Source organism: Felis catus, chromosome A3 (assembly GCF_018350175.1).
Source record: "Felis catus isolate Fca126 chromosome A3, F.catus_Fca126_mat1.0, whole genome shotgun sequence".
Lineage (NCBI taxonomy): Eukaryota > Metazoa > Chordata > Mammalia > Carnivora > Felidae > Felis > Felis catus.
Window position 1 is genome coordinate 95227505 of NC_058370.1, and position 12836 is coordinate 95240340.

The window sequence follows — 12836 nt, forward strand, 5'->3', positions numbered from 1 at the left end:
TGTAATTTTATAGCACTGTTTACCAGATTCATAATACCAATTACTTGGAACCTTCTTTGTTTGGCTTCTAATTTTGAAATGTGTGGTAGAGTTTTCTATCTTTAATCAACTTTTCTCATTATGAGGATTGTTCCTGTGTTGTGTGTAGCCAAAGACTACTTTAGGAAAGTTAAGTTGGCTTGTTATTTTACAGTATAGCAATTTCAAGCATAGTTTATCTATCTCTAGCCTATAAGATGTAAATTATATAATGTACCTTTATTATACTTCCCATTTATGTTTCTTTGCATTTATATTTTAGCTGATATGAAATCAGTGATGCAAGTATTATTTCATTGCACTCATGACAATTTTGAGGTACCTCAAAATTAAAACCAGAAACTTACAGATATATTTACACATAAGCATAGTATCAAGACATCCAAACTGGTATAAAAACATTTATATGGACTAACTTGAGGACAGTCCGTTGTGAAGTTTTGAAATCTTAACAAAAACAAAATGTTTCTTTTTTTCAATTTTTTAATGTTTATTTATTTTTGAGAGAGATAGAGAAAGGAGTGGAGGAGCAGAGAGACAGGGAAACACAGAATCGGAAGCAGGCTCCAAGCTCTGAGCTGTCAGCATGGAGCCCCACGCGGGGCTGGAACCCATGGACTGTGAGATCATGACCTGAGCTGAAGTCAGATGCTCAACAAACTGAGCCACCTAGTTGCCCCAAAAACCAAATGTTTCTAAAGAAATATACCACAGTAGTAAACTGAAGCAAATCCAAACTGAGGGTTGAGATCTAGCTGATCTGGACCCTGCCCCCAGTGGACTCTGACCTTGAGCAAGTCATGTAAGTTTCTTGATACTTGTCTTCTCCCCTCTGAAATTGAAGATTTGGGCTCCACCAATGAACTTAGATTTAATATCTTCAAATACATATATATATATATATATATATATATATATATATATATATATAGTAATTTGATCCTGAAATAGATCAGGGACTAGTAATCATTTATTATCTATCTTACTAATTGTTTTCACAACTTGCCAGAAGCCAGGTTTATCTCCTCCAAAGCTGATTGGCAGCACTGTTCATGCTAACACTATTAATTTGCTTAAAAGGTCATGTACAAACAAATTATCCTGAGTTGAATGACTAGTTAGTAGGTATTTAACATTTGGAAACCTGTGGGGAGTTGTTTGTTCATCATTTATGCTCTTTTTATAATCCGAATGCAGCATTAGTTCTTGGGCAAGGGCTGATGAATGTTTGTTTTGACATTTACCTTCTCTTTAAAGGATGTTTAAAAAAATTTTGGGGTGCCTGGTGGCTCAGTCGGTTAAGTGTCTGACTCTTGATTTTGGCTCAGGTCATGATCTCACAGTTACGTGAATTCGAGCCCCATGTCAGGCTCTGTGCAGGCGGTGCAGAGCCTGCTTGGGATTCTCTCTCCTCTCTCTGCCCTTCCCCCACTTGTGCTGTCTCTGTCTCTCTCAAAATAAATTAATACACTTAAAAAAATTAAAATTTCTTAAGATCTATCTTAGTGAGGAGGGGATTATATTTTTGTGTGTGGTTCAGAAGAACGTATTAAAGACCAAGTAGTTGAAAAAAATAATTTTAATAATTACAGCTGTCTCAAATTGGATGGTTTCTTTTTTTTTTTTTAATGTTTTATTTATTTTTGAGACAGAGAGAGACAGAGCATGAACGGGGGAGGGTCAGAGAGAGGGAGACACAGAATCTGAAACAGGCTCCAGGCTCTGAGCTGTCAGCACAGAGCCCGATGCGAGGCTCGAACTCACGGACCGTGAGATCATGACCTGAGCTGAAGTCGGACGCTTAACCGACTGAGCCACCCAGGCGCCCCTCAAATTGAATGGTTTCTAAGGGAGAAAGAGGGTTTCTGTCCTAGAGGTCACACCTGGATTTTGCATCTACTAAGATTTAGACTTCATGATGTCTTCTAAGGTATTCTCAAATTCTGGAGTTTGAAGATTAAGTCCTCCCTCCACCTCCCTACTCTACCATTCCTTACATGTCTTAATTAGCAAGAAGAAATAAAAATGTCCTGTACATTTGCATGTTGACATGTTGAGCCTGCTGGTATTTTTGATGATCATTCTATCTCTGCTGTCCAGTGTACATGCCCGTTCTTTCTTTCCTCAACACACTAAAGGTTTTTGACACCACATTTCAACTATTTCAGTCTATTGACATTTCAGTAGGTTTTGATTTGTGATCATGGTTGTAGGAGAGTAAAGATACTGGTCAATAGAAACATTTATTGACTTAAGAATATAAATACGTCAGAAATATGCCTTTTATAGAGAGACTTGCCTTATATATACAGGGTTATTGAAATTATGGTGTTACACAAAAAAATAATTCATTGGCTCCTTAATTTGCTTTACAAACCAACCTATAAGAAGCCTTCTTTAATTATATATTTGATATAATACACTTATTTCAGAAACATTGTACAGTGAAATTTACATGTTCATCAATTCCTTTTCCCCTTTTTTCCCTATAAAAATATCAAGCGACATTGGGTTCAATACTGATCCTTCATACTCCATTTTTGTGTTAAACTGATCACACCACTGTTTACTGTTTCCAAGTTTATGGTCTTTCACTGAATTTGAGCCCAAGACAATAATCGTGTTTTTGTGGAATGTGGCCCTTGCTATATTTAACAGGTCCTTGCAAAGGTCTCATTTGTGAAATATGCCATATTGTACATGATAATCTTCCTGATTGCAACAATGCAAAATTACCCCATACCCTCTCCTCCCAATGCAGGAAAAGGCTACAGCTGAAATAATTAAAATCCATACGCTTAATGATCTGTACCTTCTGCAGGGTGGCACATTACTATCTCTAACAATGTTTAATAGCTCATAACATTCCATACACTTAATCATCAATTACTGGCACTTGTAGTCCTTTTGCATACTGAACATATCTTGATAGAGGGAAAATTGCATTGGAAGAGACTCAGTTACCCACCTTGGAAAAAAAAGAACTGGGCCAGACCGAATGAGGATGCGTGGCTGTCTTTGGAGCTGCGTGAGCCACTGAGGCAGGACCATAGCCAGGCCATCTGGGTGTTTTGGGATTTTGTTAGGTGAGGAGGAGGTTTTAATTTGCTTGTGTAACACTGTACTTTGTTGGTCTCCCAACCACTTCGGGGCTATATCCAGAGCCCCTGATTGGGATGTCAGGTGACTGGGATGCTGGCCTCACCCAGCCACCTGACCCCCCCACAGGTGAATTGCCATTTAGTTTCTGTGTCTTTATATGGAAGGTAAGAGTGAAGTGCTGGACAAACCTGAAGAGGTTCTACCCAGATCAGAATTTCTCCGGTCTTAGTCACTTCAGGGACAATGGAACCATCAGCGTTCTGTCATTTTCCATGTAATTTCTTGTTTGCTCAGAGTTGTTTGGAAAAATGAAGAAAGATAAAGAGTCCACAGAGTCTACTACCCTTGGTAGGATGACAAAGGGAAAAGCAGAATCCTTATTTTATAATAATTACATGTTTAAAAAAAATTTTTTAATATTTATTTTTGAGAGAGAGACAGCCAGAGCACGAGCAGGGGAGGGGCAGAGAGAGAGGGAGACGCAGAATCTGAAGCAGGCTCCAGACTCTGAACCGTCAACACAGAGCCTAAAGTGGGGCTCAAACTCACGGACGGCGAGATCATGACCTGAACCGAGGTCAGACGCTTAACTGACTGAGCCACACAGGCACCCCTAACTAAACGGCTTTGATGCAGTTTGCATGATACCTCCTCTTTATATACATAAATATTATTTATTAAACATTACTATGTTAATTATTTTAATTGTTTAATATAATTGTACACTAATATACATTACATCTATAATAATTATATAACATACATTGTATTTAACATTGTAATTAGTTATATATTATCAATATACCATATAATTATAATTATACATGATTAATATATATAATATGTATTATGCATATAAGGCTTTGTTTGCATATTTAGGCCAAAGATTAGTTTGTTTTGGTAACAGAAGGACATGAACTGTGCCAGCAATGCTATAGATGCTCAGGGATAGAAGTGACAGGATCTGCAGGAGGTAGCTTCTTTTAATGCAGATTTTGCTTGAGAAAATACATAATTTCATCCTTCCTGAGCCTCAGAGAAAAATTCTGATTGTCGACCTTTCCTCCCAATCATGGATTTCAGTCATAACCAGCCTGGGGTGAAATGCACACCTTGCTGTCTCAAGTTCTTGATTGTTTCCAAAAAATTTTAAGACTTTTTCCCTCTTGGTAGCAAATGCTTATGGGAACAAAACAAAGGAGAGGCTACTTTTCTAGTCACCTTCCTTTCTCAGACTTTACAGCTTCTCTGCTGCTGACTGAACTCACAAGATCAACTTAAAACAAATGGAAGAAAATATTCCTATTATGTCACTGATAAGTGCATAGCATTCAGGATTTTGTCCTCTCTTCTTGCCTTAGCAGCAGTTGGATCTTTTTTAAAACATAAAGTGCCAGACAGGCCTTCCTTTGCTCTTCCCAACATTCATTGAGTCACTGTACAGTATAAAATATATGTTAGGTGCTAGGAATAAAGAAATCAATATGCTACAATTATTTGTACCCTGACCAGATTTACAGTCTTGGGAAAGGGTTGAGGACTCAAATGTATGCAGCGTAGGCAGCCATAATTCAGCTCTGATAAGAGACAATAGGGAATATTGGAGCCTGGAAATAATTGGAGAAATGCCTTTATTTAGTTCTTCCCTCCAACCTTCCTACCTTCCTACCTTCCTTCCTTCCTTCTTCATAATACTCTGCTAACTGAATAAAAAAATAGTTCCTTGATAGAGGGAAATAGTGTACTCATCTCCAACTCATAATACACATCCAAATGGAATTACGAAAATACATAATTTTAATGCAGTAAGTAGATTCTTAAAGTTATTTCTAAATTATAGTTGTTAATAGCACAGATCCTAGAGCCAGACTGATTGTCAGTGGTGGCTCTCCCACTTGCCAGCTGTTTGACCTTAGGCAAGTAATCTTCCTTTTCTTTCTTCAATTTCCTCAGGTACAAATGGTGACAGTGCAAGTATTTACTTCATCAGGTTCTCTTGAGTAGTAATTGAATTTTAACAAATAAAACTCTTCAAACAGAACTTGGCACACCATGAGCTCTAAATAAAAGACTGTTCTTACTAGGGAAAAGACAAGACAGCACATGTTAAAATATTAAGTCTGAATAGACACAACCTGATAGATTCTTAAAATGGAAGGAATCCTGAGTCACCTTGTGGGCACCATATACTTGCTGCTGAAATAAGCCCAGAGAGGAATATTCTTCAGTATTTACTTATGCATTTAGTTCAACTGTACACCAGCCAACTCTGGATAATTCCTATCAAGGGAGTGCTCACCTTTGTCTTCGAAAAAGGAGCCAAGAGACATAATGTAATGTGTCAAAATCTTGTCTGGTAATACTGTAACTTCCATGGTGTTCCATGTCTACACTGGCCATTCCTGGTTTTGTTTTTTTCTTAACTAGAAGATCTAATTGGCTTTATTAAGCAATTCATCAATTGGGCAGCATCCCATTTAGCCAATAGAGAGATGCTCCCTACATTGACCCTTCATTTAACATTTCATTTGCTTTATCTCCAGTGAAGATACGTATTTCCCACCATGCTTTGCAAATGAGCTAACCATAGCAGTAAATGGTTTTTAAACACTACATTGCTTTACAGATTCTACAACATAATCAAAATGATAAAACATTCAGATGATGTGCAGTGTCCACTCAATTATTATTTTAAAATTCTGTTGTGTCTGTTCCTTCACTGTCTCTGTGAGTGTGTGGCTCAAAGAAGATGTGTAGTTTGGGGAGCAGAACCAGAAAAGAGTGTGTGAAGCAGTGGTCAGGTATTAGACTTCACTAATCTTTCTTGTCTAAAAATACATTGCATTTTCTACATTGCTGCAGAGGATTCATTTCTCAGGATTTTCTAAGGTTTGTACCTCAAGGAAAATATGTGTGAAAAAGGTTCTGAGGCAGCCATAGGTTATTATGAAAAGGGAACAAATTATAGCTAAGAGGGTTGGAAACTTTGCTCTTTATTTCTCATCTTCTCTAGGAAGTCTACAATGGGAAAATATCAAGAACATGAACCATCATTATGTGCCCTATACTTTATGTAATTAGGCAAAAAAATCTATGTAATTAAAGGAGAATTTATATAACTAGACAAAGGAGAATATACAGTTGCAGATATTACATATGATAACTGTTGGTTAGACATATTGCATAGAGAACTTTCTGGAAGACAGCTCAACACTCTCTGAATCTAGCTTTTCACCATACCCTTTTCCCTCACTTCTCACAGTTTTCCAGTAGTTCATCTGTCAAGTATTTAAAGAGAGCTTTTGTTACATGCAGGCTCTGCCTTCAAAGGATGCACCACATGGTATTTCATGCTATTTTGGTTCATAATCTGCTTCCAAAATGACTTTTCTACTCCTGAGACTCTGTCCTCTGTATGTTATCCCCCTCTTCTATTTATTATTATCATCCTGCATCATTCCACATTTGAGTAGATATTATTTCAAGCTTATGAACAATTATCCATCCATCCCGGGGCCTCTGGGGTAACATAAGAACCAGAACAAGCATCAGTGTGAAAGCCAAGTACTGGAAACATTTGGGAGGGGAGTTATTTTCTGCCTTAAAACAATAAATATTTTTATTGGGCAGATGTTTTCTTGCTTCTAAATTATTGTGTACACAGGAATGGAATCGACCAAAATATGCACTTCCAAACCTTTAACAAGGAGTTCATGAACTATTCTTGTAAGGGGGAGGATCACAGTGATAGTGGGAGCAGTGATATTAATGACAATAATGAGTGAGCCCTCATTATGAGTAAAGACTTGTGCTGGGTGCTTTAACTGTATCACCTGTAACCTTTAACCATAATGGCAGGTCCACAAGGAAGCTCTCATTATTTCTGCCCCTGTTTTGTAGTTGAGGGGACTCAAACACAAAGGTTGAATAATCGCCAAGCTCTCATTTTTGGTAATGGTTGCTGTGGCATTAGAGTGTGATCCTAGGTCTTTGTGATTTTAAAGGTTACTTCTCCTTTAATCTATGAGTTAATATATGTATGGTTTTTAGAACAATACTTACGTAATAAGCCTTTATATAGAAGCTCTCTGTACATGTTGTTATTCCCTTTGGTCACTTATTTGGAGATGTTAATTTTTCTTCTCTCTAGCAGGTGGTAGTGGCTTGAGGAGATCAAAGGCTTTACTAGAGAAAAATTTTTGTGAGCTTAGGTCCATATCAAGTAACTGAGATTGAATAAAATGGTATATCTATTTTTAAAAAGGCAGATCTATTATCCTCTCTTCATTGATCCTTTCTCTCTTCTACACATGCATGCTGTTTCTTAGCTAAATATTTGAGTCCTCTAGAAAAGGCGGTTCCCTGGGAAAATAACAAATTTTATCCTGAGAAACTCACTTATCATTGCTTAATATAGATTTCCATTTTAATTCAGTAATCTTAAAACTACAGGGAAATAAAATGCATTAAAGTCATAGTTGACTTCAGATTGTCTTTCCTTTAAAATCTTTAACAACATAAAATCATTTATACCTGTTTAAAATGAGTTTTTACTTTTAACTTGAATTAAATCATCTTCTATTTATCTTAGAATAATGTCAGAATTTAGCATGAGGTTTCCACTTGCAGAGTCACATTAACTAACGTGGGTCTCTCTCCTCTCAATCTCTCCTCCCCTTCCCTTCTCTAGTCTGTCATGGACATCTCCAGAGATCCTTCCTGGGGTGTCTGCTGGGGGCCACAACTTGATTAGCTCCATGTAAGAGCTCTATATTGCTACGTGTCGCTCAGCTTTGAAGCAGTATTGCTGACTGAATGGCCAGTATCTGGATTAAGTGCCATTATACTGACACTTTATATAGAAACCTGTACTTGAATATTAGGTTGATTAGATAGGGTTCCTCCTCATGCTGATGGGTGCAGCTGGGCTCACCTCCGAGGGCCCTTGGTATAGAGAGTAGCCCTACCTGAGTGGCCTACTGTTATTGTGGCTCATATACCAATTTCGCTTGCAGAATTTGGGTTCAACCATGTTACTTACTAGGTTCATATGCAGAATAAATCTCCCCTTTCCTTGAATAAGTAGATTCATTCCAACATCAGCTACTGCACCCGTGATACCATACACAAATTTGTCCATCTTTAGATGTGGTGACCTTCTCAATATTTCATTAGATTTGCTACCACTGTGGATGTTCTTTCCAGCTGCACTATGCAGAGTGAGAATGAGATAGTCTTCTCCCACAACACAGATATCTGCCAATGAGTCTTTTCTTTTTTTTTTTTTTTGAGGGCGGTGGTTCAGGGAATGAGGAGATTTATGCAATCCTGTAGCAAGGGTGGGACACCTGAATTAAATATGTATCTCCTAATTGCCAGCCTCCACCTTAAAGTATATTTAGTCCTGAGGGGTCAGACCTTAAAAATTCACCTTTGTGCCAATACGGTAATGAATTTTTACATGTCTCCCGTGCTGTTAATCAAGCTATTTGTTTGTGTATCGGCATTGAGACTAGGCTGGTTGGTTATATAGTATGCTTATTGTAGACAGTAGTCTCTTTTAGAAATCTAACAATGCAATATATTTCCTGACACGACTTCGTTTCCCAAGCATGAAAAGTATCCCTCTGAAGGTTTGAGTAACTGTAACATTGAGTGAATTACATTCTATTCTGATCTGCTTGTGAAATGGAAAGGGGTGGTTTATTTTGTTTTGTTTTCTCTTGTGTCTGAGGATACATTACAGGACACAGAGTCTTTCAGTGATATAATTGACTAGGTTTGGATTAATAGATCAGAAGTAATCATTTGTATAATAAATATTGAATGATTTTTTTTTACCCCAAATTAAATAATTGGTCATATTAACTCTCTTTTTCAAGTTTATTGAAGAAGCTTGTATTGCCTCTGTGTATGCTCTGCTATGTGAAGCCTCATGATTCTGCTTCCCAGGCCTCTTTACCCCAGGTGATATCCAGTCCACTGACAGGGAACCTATCTCATCCTCGCCAGTGACCCCTCTGTTTGCTACTCCTGCATCCCTTTGTACAAATATTCAGTATTCACCAAACACTTGCCTTCCTCCTTGTCTCCACATCTGATCAGTCCCCATATCTGGTCATGCTTGAACACAGATCTCATTAATATCCTCTCTGTATCCCTTCCTCTCTGTATCCCATTTCTGTTTCCCTGGCCCAGGACCTCATTACTGCTGCTTTCCAACAGTCATGCACTTGCCCTAATAACTAGTGTCTCTGCCCTAAACTTGTCCCCTGCACTTTATTTCATGTGATGTAGCCAAAATAAAAATCTATTAATGTCACTTGCATCCCTGCTGAGGACACAGTTCAGATCTCGTTCACGGCTTTCCAAGCACTGCCACCTCTATTCTCTGTACCCCTTCCTCCCCATGCCTCCCACATGACTGTGGTTCCTCACACTTGGCATCCTGCTCCAGGTTTCAGAGCCTCACATGGCATTTATACTGCTGAGGGTGCTGTTCCCACCACTGTCTTTCTGGTGAGCACCTCTTAGTTCTTCAGAGCCCATCAATGTTGACAGCTTCTCCCTGCCTCACGCTAAATACATCAATCACTTCCCCTTCTTTGCCTATGGTCTTGATCATAAGCCTGTGGTGGTATGTAATCACAGATATTATGAGTATGTATTTACATCATGTTTCCTTATTAGATGGGAAACTCCTAGAGATCAGGGTGTCCTCAGTCACCTCTGTAATTCCAGAGCTTAATAATATCTGACATAGTACAGGCTTAATCAGCATTTGTTGGATTGGTTCAATTCTCTTATCAATGCTCTCTAAATTAGAGAATAGCTTCTTAGCAGGGTATTAAAAGACTATATTTGGGTATCTCTGTAGTCTGTTATTCTCTGATTAGCACAATTAAGAGTACAGTGTTAATGAGGCCAAGGTTTTAGTTTCATTCCTCTGTGGAGCAGTTAACTTTGCACCTCAACTGTCAGTGAGCTCAACTAGCTGCCTAGTAAATACCATTGGCTCCAAGGGAAATGAAATGTGAGACTGATTAAGGTCAGGGCAAATTCATCTCAACTATTAGACACATTGAATTGAATATATTCCTTATTGATGTTTAAAGCATAATTTCACACTTCTGTGTGAAACGAACACCTTATTTTGTCCACAGCCTCTGTCCAATGTGCACTGATGCATTGAACTTCAAGGTGGGTTGTGATGGAGAGTGGCAGGAATACCTCCTGTTCATGGTGGTTTTGCTATAAGAAGAATAATCATCCATCCATGGATCTTTATGATTGCCAGCCTCTGAGCTTGCCGTCTACCCACACAGCTCTCCATCTTTGTCTTCCAGGTGAGACAATGCGCATCGCCTCTTCGGAGTTTGCTGATGACCCGTGCTCATCAGTGAAGCGTGGCACCATGGTGAGGGCGGCGAGGGCTTTGCTCTCAGCTGTGACGCGCTTACTCATCCTGGCGGACATGGCGGATGTCATGAGACTTTTATCTCATCTGAAAATTGTACGTATGTGGAACTTAGCGAAACTTGCTTTAGGGGTGTGGTAATACTGACTATGTATATTAGAGCTCAGAACTGTACCAAAGATGTTTCACTACTCACCAGATCACTTACTCACCCAAGTGGTATACCTCCAAATTTTTCTCTTTTTTAATGTATTTATTTTGACAGAGAGAGAGAGAGAGAGAGAGAGAGAGAGCGAGCACACTTACATGTGAGGTAGGGGTAGAGAGAGAGGGAGAGAGACTTCTAGGCAGACTCCATGCTGACACAGTGCAGAGTCTGACATAGGGCTCAAACTTGTGAACCGTGAGATCATGACCTCAGCCGAAATCAAGAGTTGGACATTTAATGACTTAGCCACCCAATTGTCCCTACCCCCAAATCTTTCTAATACTAAAATTACATTTAATAATATACAAGAAAAGTTATGGAAGGTTCACTTGGGTTTGGACTCTCCTCTTACTTCCTGGAATTCAAAACAGTATATTCTTTTAGGCCCCAGAGGCTGAGCACAGTGTACCTGCCTTGGCCCTATCTTGCGATTCAGAATAGTGTGGTCCGTGTGGTAATTCACAGTAGGTCATTTCTTCTGGTTAGCTGGCCAAATGACCACCGATGCCCACCCTAATATGGATTGTGTGTTGAATTCTATTTTGTTACCTGCTCCATCCTTGCACTTCCATAGTCTGGCAATAAAGAGCCTCATATACACATCTCATGGTTAAAGTCAATCTTGTTGCACCAAGTCTGGCATCTAACATACCTGGATTGGGTGGGCATTTCCATGCCGCACTAACCCATAGCCTTGCTTGTCACATTTCCTTCATTCTCTTCAACTCTTTTGTTTCCTAATGGAAGTGGAGCCCTGCCCTAGTCACAAATTTTACTAGACCAGGGTTAAGGCAAGCCTTTCCAGTCCTTGACAGCTAGGCCTTTCTCTAGGCTGACTTGTATCTGTCTGCAACCAGGATAGTTCAGTCCTCTGAACTCAGATAACATAATTCAACTGCTTAGGAGTATGGCTTCTGCCTAGAGAGTTTTTATTCCACGCCTCAGTTAATTTCACTTCTGGACAATTAGCACCAACCTTGGACTGACATCAGGGTCCTTAGATGATAAGATGTGAACCATGGGCTTTTCATTTTTTGGGAGTCAACCTATTGCTGGTTTAGTTCCCCTACCTATGACCATTCCTGGCTTATCATTTTCCCTATTATCCAACCCTTGAGGTTTTTATTTTCTCTGTCAGTGAAATGAAAAGTAGGGGCAGGTGAGATAAGGAAATGAATCATGAGAGCCCACTCTCACCTTACTTTCTATCTCAGATTTGTTCTGTAGAGGGATTCATCAAGAAATTTCTAAAACAAGTGGTTGTCTGTCAAAAAGTCTTGAGTCACATCTTACCTGAGCTGGCCCCAAAAAGAGTCAAGACTCCAGGTTGTGTATCAACTCTATGATATTATAAAAGGTCTCAAATTCCAACATCTCCAGTATGAGTTCCATGATCATTAACCACAAAGCAAAGATACAGCTGTTCTCTGTTTCTGTAAGGGTGCACAAGTCTGAAGACCCAAGGGCACAAAGCTGAGCCTGCTTGGGAGTTTCCTCTCAGATTTTTCTGAGAATGGGCCTGTGAAAAATGGGCCAAGAAAGGCTCTTGTAGATTAGATGAGGTGAGCAGTATGAGGAGAGACTTTACCTAGTTCAGAGGATATCAACGGCCAGTACAACATTATGATTCACCATTTGGCTACTGGAATAAGATTAATTTTGGTTTGCTGTCCACTTGCCAACTGTGTTGTAATCTACCATATAACCTCCTTATGTATCAGACGCTGCATCTGTTAATATGGGGCTAGTGGTAGTATAGCCCACAGAGTTGTAGGGAGTTTAAAAAGGGTCAAATTCCTAGGAAGCATTTATCACAAAGTTTGGTGCAAAGTAAGCTTCTCGCTTTATTCACACTTTAGGCAACAAGTAACTTTGTTCTCAAGTGTGTGGGAGAAAAGTTTCATCTTTCTCTTGCAGCCTGCTGAATCTTCAAATGCAACATTTTAAGAAAGATCTTCCCCTAGATAGACAATCTCCCTTTCCCAGGGAGAGAATAGGACCCAACCTCAAGAAATTAACTTGACATCCCATATGTTCTTTTTCTGCTCCTCTGAAGGCCCTGTTCAGCCA

General features: G+C 39.1%; 1 protein-coding gene across 6 annotated transcripts in view; it reads left to right on the plus strand.

Moving 5' to 3' along the window:
* Positions 1–12836, plus strand: part of CTNNA2 (catenin alpha 2) — a 1116872-nt gene that overhangs the window by 330555 nt on the left and 773481 nt on the right. For all 6 annotated transcript variants that reach the window (XM_023251808.2, XM_023251809.2, XM_023251810.2 and 3 more), the window contains one exon: positions 10488–10654. In XM_023251808.2, coding sequence (XP_023107576.1) covers positions 10488–10654 — 167 coding nt within the window. The remainder of the gene's footprint in view (positions 1–10487; positions 10655–12836) is intronic.